Here is a 19,828-nt window from a genome sequence, read left to right as displayed (position 1 = left end):
ATATATATATATATATATAATATATATATATATATAATATATATATATATATATATATAATATATATATATATATAATATATATATATATATATATATAATATAATATAATATAATATATATATATATAATATATATATATATATATATAATATAATATAATATAATATATATATATATATATATATATATAGGCACAGGAGTGGCTGTGTGGTAAGTAGCTTGCTTACCAACTACAAGGTTCCGGGTTCAGTCTCACTGTGTAGCACCTTGGCCTAGTGTCTTCTCCTATAACCTCAGGCTGACCAAAGCCTTGTGAGTGGATTTGGTAAATGGGAACTGGAAGAATCCCATCATATATATATATTTATTGGCTAAACTGGCAATATGACCATCCCCAAGTACAACAAATATATATATATATATATATATATATATATGTGTGTGTGTGTGTTTGTGTCTTTGTGTTTGTACCCCCACCATCGCTTGGAAACCAATGTTGGTCTGTTTACATCCCCATAAGCCAATGGTTCAGCAAAAGAGACTGACAGAATAAGTACTGGGCTTACAAAGTCCTGGGGTTGATTTGTTTGACTAAAGGTGGTGCTCCAGCATGATCACAGTCAAATGACTGAAACAAATAAGAGTAAAAGAATTCACACATGTATGTATACATATGCATGTGTATATACAAAATGCATTCTCGCAACATAGTATAGAACTTCTGACTGGGCTGGCATGGGTGGTGGGTCAATATTTTATTGGGGGAGATTTTTAGCGAGAAGAATGTCAGTTTAGTTCCCTTTCCCTTATACGAGTTTCTCAACACTGACATCCTCTCTTCTTTTTGTAGTCATTCTTCTCTCTTGTCTCTCCTTCTTTTGCCCCTCCTTTGTCTCCCTATTCCCCATTATCCCTTCATTCTCTCTTCTTCTCTCTTTCTGCCTTGTCTTCTCTTCCCTCCTCTCTTTCTCGCTCTCTTCCACACAAACACCCATTGTTTCATCCTCCCTTTCTCTTCCTCTCTGTCACTTCTTCTGCCTCTGTTTTGGACATCTTGTTTCCCCAATTCCCCCCCATACAAACACCTATATTAAATCTAGGTCTACCTACCAGGTATTGACCTAGTTATTATTTCAATACAGTCACCACCTGCACACACGGCCCCTTTTCTTCTCCCTTTTCAAAATCACTCCACATACGCGTGGCCCCTTTCCTTTGTAACTCTTTAATTATACCGAATTAATGAATGCTGCAAGAAATTAGCTAATTAGTATACAGTTGTCTTTGCAGTTGTGTATAGGGATGTAGGTATGTGTGTCTGATGCTGCATCTCTGTACATATGCACACACACACACACACACTGCAACTATAGGACAAAAAAGATTGCACTGATATAAGTAGCTCCCTGGCAACAACAACATTATATATGTATATGACATTGGGCTGAGTGATTAGGGTGATTAGCTCATGATCTGAAAGCATAGTACTCAATTCCTGGACTAGATAATGTATTACTTCCTTGAGCAAGTCACTTCATTTCACATTGCTCCAGTTTGCTTAGCTAAAAATAAGTAGCAGTTTTTGGTGCAGTTCTGTCAACTTTTAACTATTATACCCTGGATGTTCTGCTGGCAAAGAATTGGGAAAGCCAAAAGGTTGTCTATGTCTTCTCATGACTACATGGGCACCTAAAATAGTCTGAAAATATATTGAACATAATATCAAGTCATACTCAGTTGTGAGTGATGGCTATACATATGTTATCATTGGGACCAGGGCTTATTTGTCAGGCAGGTTGATATAATTAATAGAACATATGCTCTCAGTATATTCTGAAACTTAGCAGTGATTTAATTAACCTTCAGATGAAGGTCAAAAACAAGAAGTGAACTCGAAAGTCAAATATTAAACATTATATAATGTGGCTATCTTTTTACAGCTTTTACCTAACCGTAACAACAGTCTGTATTTATTTGCAGCAATAAATTTCTCCCTCAATGCTTCACCTTATTTTTCACGCACCATGATGTTCAGGATTTGATTTACTAAAAATAGCACCCAAATCTTCCTTAAAATCTCACTTTACTGTCTTAAAAACATTAGGAAACAGATAACGTAATCCTAATTCTAGAACTCAAAAGCTTGAACGGTCATAGATAGAACACTTTTCTTTATAGATTTTTTAATTTTTTTTTAAGCTTGACTTAATAGTAGATAAACCATGGAGTCACTACATGGTTGCTGTTAGAAATAGCAACCAAATCTCACTCAGATTACACTCTGTTTTATGCAAGTGTACATGTGAGCCAGTGAGACAGACTTCAGCATAACTTTTGTCACAGATTTTATTTGATCTTTTCCAACTTAAGGCAAACAACAAAAATGTGTGTTTTGTATGCTGTATTATTTTCATGAATTTTTATTAGATCCAAACATGGTATGTTTTAGCTTAGGATTTGATGTGTAGCTCCCTTTATTTTGAGAGCTTTATTTCCATCAAAATGAACTTTGTTTTTATTATTTACTAGCAGAAACACCCGGCGTTGCCCGGGTTAAAGACAATAATGAAATCTAAAAACGTTGTCTAGACTACGCAACCCTCAACTTTTAGTAGCTACGATACCATATTTCTACATTAATAACTCTCCAATCCATGCCAGCATGGAACATAGACATTAAGTGGAATGCCAGAAGAAAGTTTTCAACTCATATGTATATAAAGTAAATACACGTAATTCAGAAACACGTTTTGTGTATTTTATTTCGTAACCAAACAAACAGGTACAGATTATAAATAATGAAAGGCCAATTTTGGTGATTCATTTGACAGAGGTAGTAGAGAGACAATGCGATGATAAAACTGAAGTTGGATCTTGAAAGTTTGGATGAATGCTGCCTCAGTTAAATCTCTTGTGGTTCCAAATGATGTCATCTGTAGTACAGCGTCGTATTGTCTAATTTTGTTTTGCAAATGTTAGGAATCTTGGTCAGTTGATGATAACAGTTTCTTCAATAGCTCTGGAGGTTGGGGATTGTGGAATTGTTGGGAATGTTTTTAACTTTGGTGTTATATGTATTGCTTGAATTTCTTTAACATATGAAATATATGTATTTTCACTGGGTTTGTAAAAGAGAGTTGTGTAGTTCTCGAGTTTTAGGGATTCACAGACAGACAGACACACATTGTCATCTTTATATATAGAGATATATATACACACACACACACGCACCCAAACACACGTATATATATGTATATCAATATAAATATATGAAAGTCAATGAAGTTTCGTAAAAGAAGGTGATCATGTACATACGTTCTTGCTGTTGTGATTATAACACCTCGTTGTAAACAATGTTCCTTGTTTTCCCTTGTGGAGCATATGCAAAAAGTTTTTTTTTTGCTGCCCACTCTTGAGCAGCCAACATTCAGTTGTCCATGTGATAATTGTCTTAGAACAACCAGTCTCTCATCTGGGAAGGCCTTGAAATCAATGTTACCAACTGGGGACTATGTGTGTCGCAGTGATAATAAAAAGACTCAAAGGAGGTCTGCAACGAAATAATTTTACTCAACACTTTGCAAGTGAATCAGTGGAGGCAAAGATGCGTCTCATTTACTTGACAATTTATGCACCACATTGCAGAAATCACAATGTAAGTATATCTGAAAGGGTAGTCTTACACTGTTGTACCGTTGAATTACAAATAATGCTCATCTGTTATGTTCGGGTTAAAATTTCATCAACATCAAAAATATATGAATTTTCATGGGAGTTATGGCCGTTATGCATAGAATATAATTTCCAAATTTCATAAAGAACCATTCAGTACTTTTGACGTAATTTTGGATAAGAAAACAAATGACAAGTGTGTGTGTTTGTGTGCATGTGTATGTGTGTGATGGGTGTATATATGTATAGATATCTGTATGCATGTATATATATGTATATATGTGTACATATTACATGTACATCTATATATATATACATCTACACATGTATACATATATATGTATGCATATAGATCTATATCTATACATATACGTGTACATATACATCTATATGTATACATATACATCTCTCTCTGAATGTATCTGTCATTACAGTATAGAAATGTGATTCTTTCAGTTAGTGGAATAGTTTCATTTTTTAAGTGAAAGTATTTGACATGAGTGTTTTTGTTTCACTTTTGACACGTAATACTTAAATAGTGGAGGAGATATTATGTTGCCTTGGGCTCGAACTCTGCAAGAAGTTAAAAAATTTTTTTGACTAAAACACAACTGGAACCCTAAGTAAGGCATCTGTAAAATTTGAATGAAATTGGTTGCGTAGTTCTCGAGTTTTAGGGATTCACACACACACACACAGACAGACAGACACACATTCTCATTTTTATATATATAGATTCCCGAATTTATTAAAATTGTACCAATCAACTACTAGGATTCTACTAATTGACTATTCCTTCTCCAAAATATCAAACCTATGCCTATATTATTCATTTATATACATGTTAGGGGATTGGCAACATTTTTAAAGCATTGGAGAAAATGCCTAGTGGTATTTAGTAGTAATGTCTCTTTACATTCTGTGTTCAACTCCTACCAAGATCAACTTTGCTTTTCATCTTTTTGGGGTTGCTGAACCAGTTAAATGTTAGGGTCAATAATATTGACTGACACCCTTTCTTCAAAATTGCTGTATTACATTCTGAGTCCAAATCTTTCCAGGATTAACTTTTTGTATTGACTTCTGTAATCAATAAGACAAAATACCAGTGAAATCATGAGTCTATATATTTGGTTCTTCTCTCAACATTTGGCCTTGTGTCTATGCACAAAATTATCGTCACTGTTGTTCATGTGGTAACAAACTATTTCTGGGCTCCTCAGACAGTGATGTTAATGTCTGAAGATGGTCATAGTTGGAACATCTTTGATCATAGGTTTGATAAGTAGGGGCTAACGAGTAGTGATTAGAACAACCTGCAGTTAAAAGAAAGAAAGCTCCAGAGGGATTTGAACTCAGATTCCAGTTCTGTCTTTACTGTAATAGTTTTTAAAAGTAGTAGTGCCTAGGAAAGATGAAAAGCAAAGTTGATTTTGGTGGCTATAAAGAGCCAGAAGAATGATGCTGTTCAGCATTTTGTTCTGTGTGTTAATGATTCTGCCTGCTTGCCACATAATAATAACAATAATAATAATAATAACGATTCTGCCAGCTCAGTGCCTTAAAAAAGAAATGATAATAATTCTTTCTACTATAGGTGGAAGGCCTGAAATTATGGGTACTAGGGCTTATTGGTCACATTGACTTCAGTGTTTGACTGGTATTTATCTTACCAACCTCGAACTCAGAACATAACGTGCTTTCACTTCACTACCAAGCGCAGCTCTGTGTGCCTTGGGTATGTGCTGTGGTTTGCTGTGATAAGAGCATCACAGCAAACCACAGCACATACCCAAGGCACACAGAGCAGCGCTCGGTAGTGAAGTGAAAGCAAGTTATAAAAATAAAACTACTGAACAATAATAATAATAATCCTTTCTGCTATAGATACGAGGCCTGAAATTTTTTGGTGGGTGGGGGAAGTCAATCCTCAGTTCGTAGCGGTACTTATTTCATCGACCCTGAAAGGATGAAAGGCAAAGTCATCCTCTACAGAATTTGAACTCAGAATGTAAAGATGGATGAAATGCTGTTAGGCATTTTGCCCAGCGGGCTAACGATCCTGCCAGCTCAGTGCCTTAAAAAAGAAATGATAATAATTCTTTTTACTATGGGTACTAGGGCTTATTTGTCACATTGACTTCATTGTTTGACTGGTATTTATCTTATCAACTTCGAACTCAGAATATAAAGCTAGAAGAAACAAGGCTTAGCATTTTGTCCAGCCTGTTAAAAATTCTGCCATCTTCCTACCTTTATAATAATAATAATCTTTTCTACTATAGGTGTAAATCCTAAAAATTGTGGGGAGGGGCATAGTTGACTACCTTGGCCCCAGTACTAAACAGTTATTTTATCAATTCTGGAAGGATGAAAGGCAAAATGCACCTCGGTGGGATTCGAACTCAGAATGTAAAACTAGAAGAAATGCCTTGTTAAAGATTCTGCCAACTTGCTGCAATAATATAATAACAATAGAGTATAAAATAAAATAGAATTGTTACTAATTATAGTTTGTAACAAGGACAAAGCTAGTCATTTTGAGGGAAGGTGGCAATAGTTAATGTAATGAACACCATAGATAACTGGTACTTATTTTGGTAAATTTCATCTACCTCCAGAAGAAAAGGCAAATTCGACCTTGCAGGATTTGAATTTGAAACGTAGTAATGTAACTAAATACCTTATATCATTCATTACCTTTAAAAACAAGGGCAACAACAATATTAATAATTTTAATGCCTTTAATTAATTAGCATTAAGGTATCCAGTTTACAGCTGAAATTTAATTTAATGCTCCTTGTCTTTCTGTTATGATAAGGATCTTCGGTTATGCAGAGTGCGTAGGAAGTAAGGATAGTGGTGGTGGTGAACCTACCCTAATTACGTACCTTGGTAAAGCTGACGACAATCACCTGTAGTTCGGGAGGAAGTGGGGAAAGGTTAAGATTGATTGGAGGCAATGAATGTGTAGGTGAGTGATATGCTTTCAATGCATACACCACCACCACTCACGACCTCCGCCATGTCAATCCTATACAAAATTACTCTCAATTCCTTAAGGATGACAAACTAAACAACAATAGTGCCAAATAAAATGCTTTGTGGTATTTTTCCTCATGCGAAGTAAAAAAAAGAAAAGAAAACAATAACAAAAAAAAAGTCATGTGCTTGGGGTTTATTCTATCAACTATGCTTGTTTCCCTATAAATTTGTGGCTTGGGGTTCAGTCAGAAAAATCGATATATTGAGTAAGCATTGAGCTATTTTCAGATCTTGCCATAACATACTCGCGCGCGAACACACACACACACATTTGTTATAAATTTTGTTATACACCCTTACACAGACTTATTATAAATGTTGTCTCACACACATCTGTACGTATATATATTATAGCATTCTTTAAAATTGATGCCAGATTAGCCTTCTTATATAACAATCATGAAAGATAGAGGGACAGAAATCTTGGTGTCTCATGTTGACGTCAGGGGGAAGCAACACCGTGTAATGCGCATGTGTATGTATGTGTTTATATATATGTATGTATATGCGTGTCGGACAATTATCTGATTGGTTCACTGTGTGGTCAGTCACCGGTTCGTGCAGTTGTTCTGTTTAAACGTAGGGTGCGGAGGAATCCGGAACCGAAGTCTTTTGATTCCTCCTACGTAAGAAATACTATCAGCTAATCTACCGTAATTTATTCTTCAAACTATATGCTTACATGTATACGTAATATATATTGTAATCAGTTAGTGTAGTTTATTCATTCTACGTCTTTTCTCTATTGTTGCTCGAGAGTTCCTGTTGGTAATGTTGACTGTAATACATCAGTGATAAACAATACTTGGCGCGCACTTGCTACTCTTTCTCCCTTTTTACATCAGTGTTTGTCTATTCGCACACTCACTATTTACATACTACAGATACATATACATACGGTTATACTTTCATCCACACATCTGTGGAGTAAAGCTATATACGATGTTGAAATACTGTTAACCAAGTTAATCTTCCCGATTTCGCTACAGTTGGCGAGTACATAAATGTGAATGTGGTGAAATAGGGATTGAAAGAAAAAAAACAAAAACAATCCTGATATTTAAAAAAGGAAAGAAACAAAAAGGACGGCAACTTTGGCAAGATTCCATCCGCCCACCCGATGGAGATTTTAAAAAATCAACACCAATATAACAACTCAAAGAGTAGGAACCAGGAGTACACTCTAAAAATAAGTAGTTTGTTTATGATTTTGTTACTGCCATTGATGATGATTATTAGACTGAACTAATAGGTCATGAGATCGAAATTTGTTTGTAGAAAGGATTACACACAAATTTGCCGTGGGACTTGTTGACTGCTTTTATTTTATTTTATTTATTTATTTGTGAATCTGTTTGTTTTAATTCTTTGGGTTATTGTTATTCTTTGGTTTTTGGTCGTAAAAGATGCTTGTGATTCTTTGTATCACCGGACATAGGAAATGAAATGTTTAAGATCTCACCAAAGTGAGACGGACCTTTACTGTGATCAGAACACCTTAAAGGTGCTGCTACTGCACCATATTGGCAGGACTGCACTGTTGTTTTATTCCTTGCAAGAGGCACTCTCCATTAGCTGTAGACTCTTACACTGTCATAGCCTCCACCGCGGCCACCCGGGTAAGTGAAGCACAAATACAATATATTACAAATAAATAGATAAGATATGTAGTTTGTGTATATACGATTCTCTGTATGTTTTTGTATGTATATATTAATGTGTATGTTTGTATAAATGCATTTACATAGATGTGTGTATATTGATGTATATATATATATGTGTGGGTACGTTATAAACTGGTAGCGAAGAGAAAGTTCTCACGAACTTTTTCACGCTCGAGACAAAAACAAACTTGACTATCGTGTTTTCCGTGTTCTCATCACATGTTGCTCTGCGGTTAATAATTGTTTGGCACATGTTTGCTCTAAATTAGTCACGAATGTCATATCTGTGCTCTATTATTTATGTAACCATCGGCCTATGTAATTTAAAAGGGAAAAATCATTTTGCATTAAAAGGAATGTTTTCACAAGACCCATGCTCACTCTAATAAAAATAGTGATCCTTTAGGCTCAAGGCCAGCAATGTTTGAAGTTAATGGTTAGTCCATGCTATCGACTGGTATTCTATTAAATCAACCCCAGAAGGATGAAAAGGCAGAGTTAAGCTCGGCAAGATTTAGCCCCTATTTTTGGTAGAATGTTTACTCTGTTGAATGAACTATATCTATTGCAATCCGTCGGCTTTCTTTTTTATAAGTGTCTAAGGGTATACACACACACACACACACTAACACACGTGTGTGTGTTTGTATGTAATTCCAATGAGTACCAATCCACCTGTTCAAGTGTAGTTTATTAGGTCGACATTCAACGTAGGTCACACGAGATAACAGCGACCGTGTATATTCAAACACTTGTGTGATTTGATTGTCTTCTATTACCATATTCAATGGTATTCCTTCCTGTTCCCCCTCTCCCTATCTGTACACAATCAACACCACCACCACTGTAAAATATTTTCTTGCTGCAATGACAAATGTGGGATCGCCATCTTCTTGACTCACTGGCTACACACATATACATTGATTACTCTCACATACTTAATATATATATATATATATATATATATATATATATATATATATAACATATACAAACACACATTACTCATATATACACATACACGCTACTTACACATTACTAATATCCATATACATTACTCACATTTGCACACGTGTGTGTGTGTGTGTATGTGTATACGGGATGAGGAAGATGGAGAATATATGGATGTTGGTTTAGTAGCAATGCAAGGCAGCCATTGACTACTACTCCATCAAGCTGGGCTTTATGGATATATTATCTGCAGTCATTGCAGCTTTTAGTGCAGTAGGCGTTGGCAGCAATGCTTTACATCATGTCTGAGGTGAGAAGATGCATGTCAACTTTCCCTTCCTGTGTGGCCACCCCTACCGTCGTTCCTGTTATCTTTACGGTGGCGGTAGTGGTGGTGGTTATGTGTGTCTGTTTTCTTGTCTTTACCTCAGTAGACCAACACAAAAGACCATCTTGCTACCCAGTTACACTGGCACATTAAAAATTCTCATAACATTCAGCTGTCACTCTCTCTATTCAGCATAATGTGTGTATATAAGCTTACATACGCGGACATGTACATACATTCATGTATACATACACATATATACACGCAATAAATCGAGCAGTGGGTCTTGTGCTTTATTTTCTACCTCTGCAGACTTCCTCACGTGGCGCCAGCAGTTGCTGCTGCCAGTAGTAGTAGTAGTAGTAGCAGCAGCAGCAGGTTTTAGTAGTATTACTTGCAAGTTATGGTGGTGGTGGTACTAGTAGTAATAATTTAGCAGGTGGTGGTGATGGTAGCGGTGCTATCACTGGCAGTAGCAGCAGTTGGCTATGATGTGGTTATGTTCGTAGTAGTGGTGGTGTTATCAATCGTGATAGTAGTGGTAGTAGTAGGGGTTCGTTCTTCTGTGGTGATAGTATACAGTCTGTAGTGTATCCGTCGACGTCGTAGTAGTAATTGTTTTAATGGTATCTGGTATCAGTCTAACTGTAGTAAAAAGAAAAAAAAAATTCTGCGCACATGACCAATTTTGGTGGAGGAAGGGAGATGCCTGTATAACAAATCGAACCATACTCAATATATTACTGTTATTTGTGATAGTACGTTGTTTAGTGGTGTCATACAGTCACCTTCCGCTGTTGAAGTCATCACTTATTCGCCATTATTACGACGGTTGTAGCAACAGTAGTAGTAGTAATAGTATAGTAGTACTACTATTAGTACTGTTGCTATCACTAATAGTATAGTTATTGTGGCCTTTGTTAGTTTGTGTGTGTGTGTATGTATATATATATATATATATAAATAAATATCTGTGTGTGTGTTTTATTATTCTCATTGTATCTTGTCATTTCTTTCTACTATCTTATCGTGAGAGAGGAAGGAGTACAGTGGTTTCTATGACGACTTAGGATGGTTTCTCCGTTAACAAGTGCTCTCGCTTCCTTTTACATCTCTCCCTGCGTCTTCTTTTTCGTCTTTTTTTCCCTTGTACACTCCCTCGGGTACTCCTGTCTATTTTTAATAATAGGAAACTAGTAAAACTCCGAGCAGCGGCAGAGGAAAGTGCCAGCTGCGTGCAATAATTCTATCCTGCAATATGTGTCGAGTACATCTTTTCTTGGCGTGAAGCTTTAAAAAAGAAAAATAAAAACAGAAAATGTGTTGTGTGTATGAGTGGGAACAATGTCCGATAGTCAATCTGACTTTTAAGAAGTGTCTAAATTTGGCACTAATATATTTCTACCGCCTCTCATCTTTACCTCCTCCGCTTTCTCTTGCTCTTCCTCCTACTTCGTTTTGTTTTCTCTCGCCTATCTGTAAATTTGTTACTCCTCTTTTTTTCCCCTCTTAAACGTATATATTTACTTAAACCCTTTCTATCCAAACCTTCCTATGTGTGTATGTGTGAGTATCTATCTATCTACACATACATACATACATACATACATACATACACACAGCTTTGTATGTCTTCCCGTCAACTGTCGTCATCAGTTTTGGATCAACATGACTCTTACTTCCAGCTCTACCCAGTGACTGATGGCTTCTTTAGTGGTGGCGGTGGTGGTTTGGAATGGTTTAGATAGTATATGGTGGTAGTGGTGGTATGAAGTGGTATAGATAGTAAATGGTAGGGCAGTGTTAGAGGTGAGTGGTGACGACTGCGTACATACAGTGAGAGGAGGTGGTCTACAAACTCCAACCCACTCTCTCACACGATCAGTGTGTTTCTGCGTGGGTATGGGGCCGAGGAGGAAAGAGAGAGAGAGAGAGAGAGGCAGGGTGAGAGAAAGAGCAAGTGCGTGATAGCAGTATTTTAAAGAACTAATCTGATGTTGTCTGGTCGACAATTTTGATGTCTCCACGTATTCCGAGCTCACTGTCTTATTGTAAGTGTCAGTTTGTCTACCTATTGATGATGATGATGATGATGTGATTTATCTTAGTTTGACGTAGCTTAGTCTTTATCAACCACCCTCCCATCCTCTCATAATACCTTATTTATCCTTGTGTGTGTGTGTGTGTTGCTACGGTCGATTAATTGACGTCACGTCTTTAATTGTTCGTCAATACTTCGTTTTGTCATTTGTTTTTGCGACAGGTCGTCTGTTATGATTTTTATTAGTCTTCTTTACTCCCCTCCTTCCTCTGCACTATCTTATTACTCTTACCATTTTCCTTCCTACTCGGTCTATTGTCTTATGTCACCTTACTCACCATCCTTCCACCTTCTCCACTCCTTCCACCTTCTCCACTCCTTCCACCTTCTCCACTCCTTCCCTATATTTCTTGTTTTTATTGTAAGTTTTAGTGGGAAACTTTTCTCAAACTTTCTTCCCTCTCTTTCACTATTACAGAAGAGTACACACACACATATATATGTATATATATTATAGTTCCGCGAATTTTGTGAGATCCTTTGTTGTAAAAGTAGAGCTAATCAGCTTTATTACTCTTAGACACGTGTTTTTGTTCTTGTTCTCCCTCTTCTCCATATTTTGGTATAGGATTTTAAAAAAAAACATTGTACGTCTGCTATCATGTAGATCAAAAGTTCGAATCCCAAGTTGGCCAGCTGCTCAGGCAACAGTTATTTCGTTTTTTTGCTCTCTTTCCCTTTTTCTTTTATTGAAAGGAATTAGTGAACATTCTAGAAATTCCTCCCGTATTCAAGGAATTTCATGTCAGCCCAAATTCTACTCATGTTTTTGGGTGGGTTTTTTTTTTCGCTGTGGAAAGGGTTTATTTAGAAGACTAGTTTATTTTAATTTATTTTTTTCTGTCTGTCGTTTGTGTATGTACACACACACACACACACACACACACACACTACAGCAGGATCTTACATCATGGCAATGCCTTGCGATGTTTTTCCGGTTGTTTTGAGTTCAAATCCCTCCAAGGTCAACTTTGAGTTTCAGTCTTCCGGAGTCAATTTAATCAGTTAACCAACCCTTCCCTCAAATTTCTTAGCCATGTTGGCAGCGCTTATTCTTATGTTTTGGTATGATTAATTGAAGATGTGGGGAGGATGTTGGACTCTTGGTGTTCGCGGTCGTTTTAAAGAATTATTACGGCTGAAGTGTTTTAACCCATTATGAGTTGGTTAAAATAATTCACTGTAAATAAAAAGAAAATGGTAATCCTTCTGTACTTGTAAACAACTTTATTCACCCACACAAGGTTCCTCATGGCATAAATAAAAAGGCTAGGCTGAAAAAGAGGGTGAATGACGTCGTCTACATATACCAAAGAATTGCCAAACAAATTGCACACTTTAATCCATTCGTTTAATTTATCCTGTGTATAAACTATGTATTCTCTCCGGCATAATTCCAATCTTGCAGTGGCTGTTTTATTCACCATCTTCTGTGACATCTATTGTTGTTGCTTGAATTACAGTAATTTTTTCTTTATTTCTAGGTGATGCGTCAAGTCAGCATTGTGACTGTGATAACCTCTCGACACCATCTTCATCGCCATCCTCGGCAGTGCATCATCAGAACTCGAAAGACCCTCCACATTGTCTTGCCAAAAAACGAAGAACTCGCCTAAAGCCAAATAGAAACATAGTAATAAGTTATTCTTCAAAACGGAAAAAAACTAAATTTCAAAACCTACGGACACCTCCGAAAAGGACGATGAGGACTACGATGAATTCGTTGCCTCCTGAAAAGACTAGTTGCAATATATTTGCAGTGGGAGAAAGCAGTGTTGATAGTGGAGTGTCTAGCTTAAGAAACGAAACCGAAACTGAAATGGACAGTAATTCTCCAGGGCTGGAGTCCGTGGCATCGACAGTGTCAATATCACGATCAATGACCCCACAAGACACTGGAAGTGTGAGTTTACTAGAAGAGGATAATGTTATATCAGAACCCTGTTTGTTTGTTTCTGATCTGCTCACTCCTATGTGTAGTAGTAGCAATAACAGTAATAGTAATAGTCAGTTATTATTGCCATGTGATGAGCTCAACACAGATTCCAAACTGTCATCAACAGAAGACAAATATGGAAGCATTAACAACCGTTACGCTTCCAAGATCAAAGCATGTCGATCAACGACGGACATGTGTCCTGAAGGAAATTCTGTATCGAAACAGTCACTTGCGTCTTCAAATGCAAGTGGATATTCTTTGACTGACCAGACTTATGGAATGTATAATAATTCTAAAAGCTCTCTCGGAACTTCTAACCGATGGGAAATGAGTGCTCTTTTAAAGCTTCAGAACCCTTTAATATCCATAAGGAACAAAATTGTCCGAAGTAAGTATACATTGTTGAAGTTTGTGGCATTTTGTACTTTGAGATGAAATAATTTTGCTGTGATCCACCATTACTTTTCACAGCCAATGGCATTTAGAAATCATACAGAGTTAAAAAGAGGATATACATGTGTTTGTGTATGTATACATATACATATATGTTAAATTTAAGAGAGGGCGTCTTCACAATTGCAAAATATATGCACATTCCTAATAATAACCAGCCTGTGGGCCATAATGAAGATTGCTTTATAACCAAATAGTTTTCCATTCCATACCAAAGGGTAAAGGGTAGTACATTAGGCACATGTCTTATCTGGCCTTGGACTGGCTGATGCATTGAGAGTGAAATATGAGAATGTGTACTTACATATGTGTAACTAAGGCTTTCAAGTGAAACTCTGCAAGGAGGGTCAAAACTGATTTCGAGACCTGTTGGTGGAGTTTTGCCTTTAGATTTTAACAGGCTGTGAGTTTTTTTTTGTTTTTAACAGTAGGGTGGAGTTGGTATCAGATATTTATTGGACACCTCTTTGGCTCTCTCAGCCCTGCACTGATGTAGTAGCTGTCTCTTTTACAGACCATATGGACAATGAGTGTATGTATATATATATATATGTGTGTGTGTATATATGTATGTATATATCTCATTCTTTTATCATCGTCTTTTTTATGCTTGCATGGAGTGAGGCAGATTTATTATATGTTGACACCTCACCTGCTTCCAAGCAAGGTTACATTTCCATGGACACAAGCATGTATTTGCACAATATTGTAAATGAATGACACTGCTTGGATGACAGTGGCATTCATTTGTAACTATCATACAAAGTCAAAACAAGGAGATACAAATATACTCTTTCTCTCCCTTTCTCACACACACATGCTTATACAATATATATGTATATGTGTGTATATATATATATATTTATGTATAGATATGCATTTATACGTAGTATGTGTGTGTATAAATATTTATATGCAATTGGTGTAGGCATAGCTCTGTAAAGAGATGTTTCCTAACCACTTGGTCTCTAGTTCAGTTCCACTGCACAGCACATTGGGGAGGTATGTTCAAGTGCAGTTCTAGGTTGACTAACCCCTTATAATTGAACTTAGTAGATGGAAACTGAAGGCAGTTCATCATGTATATGTATACATGTGTGTGTGTATGTATTGATATATTTATGTGCCTGTATGTTTGTTTACATTTTCTGAGGGTGATGTTCTTGTCGTTTTTGTCAACAAATTGTCTGCTTGCTTCTTATATTTGAAAACGTGTGAAATGACATCCCTTACTTGAGAAACGAGTAAGGGTTAGCAACAGGTGGGGTATCCAGCTGTTAAACAGTGCCTCAATAATTAATTTGTCTTAACACATCCTTCCATGAAAAAAATTGTATGTAAAAATGAAAGCATATGTGTATATGCATGTATACATGTGTATGTAGACATGTATGTATGTATATATATGTACATATTTGTACATTTGTGTGTGAATATATACATGTATATGTATGTATGTGTACATATGTATACATATATGCTTTGTGTGTGTATATATATATATATATATATATATACATACATACACACACATGTTTGCATGGGTCAAATGAAGTTTCTTGAAGTATACTTTTCTGTGACCAGCTGCCCTTTGTGTAGCCAACCATCGCTTGTTTCCAAGTAAAGTAACTTTTTCCGATCCAAACGGTTTTTCATGGAAGACTGGGAATGAACAACCTCATTCGTATGCCCATTTGCAGACATTGTGTAATGTTTAGACAAACGTACACACACACACACACACACACACACACACACACACATATATATATATAATTGATATAAAAGGTGGTGAGGACTTACCAAATCAAGTTATATTAAACCTTAGTGCATTGTCAGTTATGTTTTCTGCTCTCCAATAACTGTCTTTCTCATGATTCTAATCGTAACAAATGTTTTTTGAAAATCTGTTTAAAATTGAAGTGGTGTACCTGGTTTAAATATATTTCAAAACAAAAATCATGACCCTGTCAAACATCTAATGCTCCCTTGACTTTAGCCACCCAAGGAGATTAAAACTGCCAACTTCAGAAGTTCCTTTCCTTAGTTTTTATTGAATCAGTTGTTCCATCTGGCTGCTTACCATGTGTTCTTATTAAGAGTTATGATGTCTCTTTGCTTTGGACCACACAATACTTCAGCTTTAGTAGTGTTGTTGGTGGTAGTGGTGAGGTTGACCTTCTGGTCATGATAATCACTTCACTCTGGCAATTGTTCTGCTTCTAACAACACTCAATTAGATAATTAGACAGTTCCTGTGGGATTAGAATTTACTTAACATTCCCTTATTTTCTCCTTTTGGCCCTCAATATATCTATTCCCCCCTGGTTGAAGTAAGAAAGTTGATAGGACACACTGGTTGTGACACTAAAATGCTAGACTAATCTACCCGACTACAAGCTTGTGCATTTCAACTCTGTACCCTTTTTGTGATCTGTAAGTTATTCAAGAATTACCATCAGAATTAAAAATGTTAAATCCTGTACTAATCATGTGTTTTAACTTAGTGACTCTATTGTCACTACACCGATAAACACCAGGAAGTCCATGTTTCTCTAATGAAATCATTATAAACAAAAGCATATTCTGAGTTTACTACACTACTGAAATGCTGTTGACATTTTTAATTCTGTATATCAGTTTATGATGTTAACCATGGTTATCTCTTAGCACTTTTGTTTAATTCTGTCTGTGTGTAAGAGAGATTTGTTAATATTCTTGTTCATATACCTGTACTTCATGTGAATGTAAGCTATGTCAATGTTTCTCAATAAACTGTATTAAATGGTATTTCTCTTAGCTGTGTTGGTACTCTTTACCTTATCTGCTTGCATTGGTTTGTTGTTTAGTTCCTGAGATATATGGTCAAAGGCATTCCAGCCATAATTATCCCACTTTTTTCTCTTAAGGCAGTAAGGTCTGGCATGAAGGAAATTTGACTGTTATTTCATGCAGCTCGAGCAACTACATAGATGCTCTTAAATTCTTTAAGATTTGTAAAAAAATCTTAAATTCTTTGTGTGCACATCACTGTTTAATGTAAATTTTAACTGTATCAGCCTGTTTTGTTAGCTTTGATCAAAGTTATGGCAACTCTTTTGTGGTTTGAACCATTAGATTATCTTGTACTGCCACACACATGTACATTTAATGTGTTGACAAACCTCTTCTGGACTCAAATGTTGAAGAGAGCAAGATCTAAAACTTCAATTTCCTTTAGTGTACTTTTCGTTCCTCCTCTCTCCCTCTCTCTTTCACACACTCATATATATATATATATATATATATATATATATATATAATGTGCTCTTGATTCTAATAAGAATTCATTTATAATGTAGACAAAAAGCTGTAAATTCAAGTGAAGTTAACATTCCAGTACTTGGCTGGTACTGTTTTATCAACCCTGAAATGATGAATGATAAATTTGTCTTCAACAAGATTTGAATTTTAATGCAGGGGGACATAATACGGCCTAATATTTTGTCTAATAGCTTTTCTGATTCTGCAAATTCTCCACCATCTTAGTAATACTGTCAGTGGTACTTAATTTCTAATTTAGGCACAATGCCAACAATTTTAAAGTCTAGGGTTAGGGACAAAAGGCAAACTTGACTTAAGTAAGATTTTCTAATGCTCTAATGATTCTGCTAATCCACTTCAGTAATAATAATTATAATGATGATGATGATAATAAACTATAACAATAATAGTTTTTTTCTGTTCCAAGTTTAAATCTTGTTAGCATGAGCTTTACCTTTCATTCTTCTGGACATCATCAGTAAAATGAGCAGCAATAATTTAATGGCATCAATTCAGTCAATTGTCCTCTTTCTTTGTGAATAACCTACAAGGTTGTGGCAATTCTATTTTAGCTGTTTTAAATGAAGCAAATATTAATTAATTCATTTTTCATTTTCATTTTATCTAGTTTCAGCTCATGAGCTGTGGCCATGCTGGAGCACCACCATTTATGTATAGTTCTTTTTATTGTTTTGTGGCAGGCTGGCAGAATTATTAGTATACCAGACAAAATACTTAGTGGTTTTTCTTCTGGCTTTATGTTTTGCATTCAAATTCCATGGGGTCAACTTGCCTTTCATTCTTTCAGGGTCAATAAAATAAAGTACTACCAGTTGAGCACTTGAGTCCCACCAAATTTCAGACCTTGTGCCTATAGTAGAAAGGATTACTCTAATTACTAAGTATGATAGGGGGAAGGGGACTACAGATCTTACGTAATCATAACTGTTAGTTGTGTAAGTTTAAACCCCTTTGTAGTATCTTTGCTGCCCATTCTCTGTGGGGTTGATAAGGTACCACTAATAAAGCAATGTTCATACATCTTCACCAATATTTCTACCTTTGTTAGGAACCATTATTTACTTTAAAGTCTCTTTATATTCTCTGTTCAAATCACACCATTGGCTGACTTGACCTGCCATCTTATCCAGATCTATAAACTAACAGTTGTAGTTATTTCAGTTTAACTGTCATCCTTCTAGAATCAATAAAATAAGCTAACAGTCATCATTCTAGTTTATCTATTGTTCTTCCAGGGTCATTAAACTAGCAGTTGTAGTTATTCTAGTTTGGCTTTCACATTTGAAACCTATAACCAACAACACTATTAATCACTAAAGACATGATATAAGATATATTTAAAACAAATAAATCTGGCCATCTCATGAAACTTCTGCTCTTGTGCTAAGCTAATGTTAAGAGTTAATTTTGTTGTCTTAAGTATATCACAGTGTTTTGGAACACATAAAAGCTATGTATGATCTGGGCTTTCCTCGAACAACTAAATAAGGAAGAGAAAAACACCCACACCTATTTCACAAAAAACTATTTCTGTCAATGAAGCAATGCCACTAATTAACTCTTTTTATACTAAACCTGCCTAAGTCTACCCTGAACTTGATGATACAAAACTGGTTTAAAATATTGATAATTAAATTAAAACCTTCAGTCATTATTTAGTATATGAATTTTTAAATTTGTAGTTCAAATACTGGCTTAATATATACAAAATAATGAAAAAGTTAGGTATTTTACTTAGCCGATACAAATTCTTGATTATTTCAAGATCAAACTTAGAGCTATATTTCTTTAGGTGTAAGGTCATGAAAGGGTGAAGTGTGATATTCCCTTTTTGTTTGTTTTGTTTTTGCAAGAGTATTAGTGTCATATATATGAAAGGAACTTGCATCAAATGCAAATTGAAAAATAAAAATGATAATAGGTGTTGTTATGGTGATAGGTGTTCATGCTTGTTATGGCAACTGATAACTTAATGTCATTCACATCATGGTGATGTTAATACTGGCAGTCTAATTGTAATAAGACTATCATTATTATAGTGAGATGGAAGTGCATTCTTGGCTTGAATTTCAGTTATGCCATAATATTACTGGTGTCAATTAGATTGGAGGGCATAAATGCAGTGCCTTATCTTGTTTGAATTTAAGCCAAAAGTGAGGCACCTACCTTCATCTACCATTTTTCTACAAATGGTGTCACTAATGGTGCTTTACATCAGTAAAATGTCTGAAAGTTGTATGTGGAGTCGAAACAATGTCCAGTTTATTACTAGGACATACCAACCTCAGAAGAATTGAAGGAAAAGTTGACTCCCAATCAGATAACTAAAGATTATGAAACATATATCCT

The 19,828-nt window shown here is 35.7% G+C and overlaps 1 protein-coding gene across 2 annotated transcripts in view; it reads left to right on the top strand.

Annotated features, from left to right (window-relative positions):
* LOC106867328 (uncharacterized) overlaps window positions 1-19,828 on the top strand; it is a 149,310-nt gene that overhangs the window by 104,860 nt on the left and 24,622 nt on the right. For both annotated transcript variants that reach the window (XM_052967315.2, XM_052967314.2), the window contains one exon: window positions 13,248-14,090. In XM_052967315.2, coding sequence (XP_052823275.1) covers window positions 13,248-14,090 — 843 coding nt within the window. The remainder of the gene's footprint in view (window positions 1-13,247; window positions 14,091-19,828) is intronic.

This window comes from Octopus bimaculoides, chromosome 4 (genome assembly GCF_046866305.1).
Source record: "Octopus bimaculoides isolate indiv1 chromosome 4, ASM4686630v1, whole genome shotgun sequence".
NCBI lineage: Eukaryota > Metazoa > Mollusca > Cephalopoda > Octopoda > Octopodidae > Octopus > Octopus bimaculoides.
Note: the sequence above shows the minus strand (reverse complement) of the source record. Positions and strands in the feature narration are given on the sequence as shown.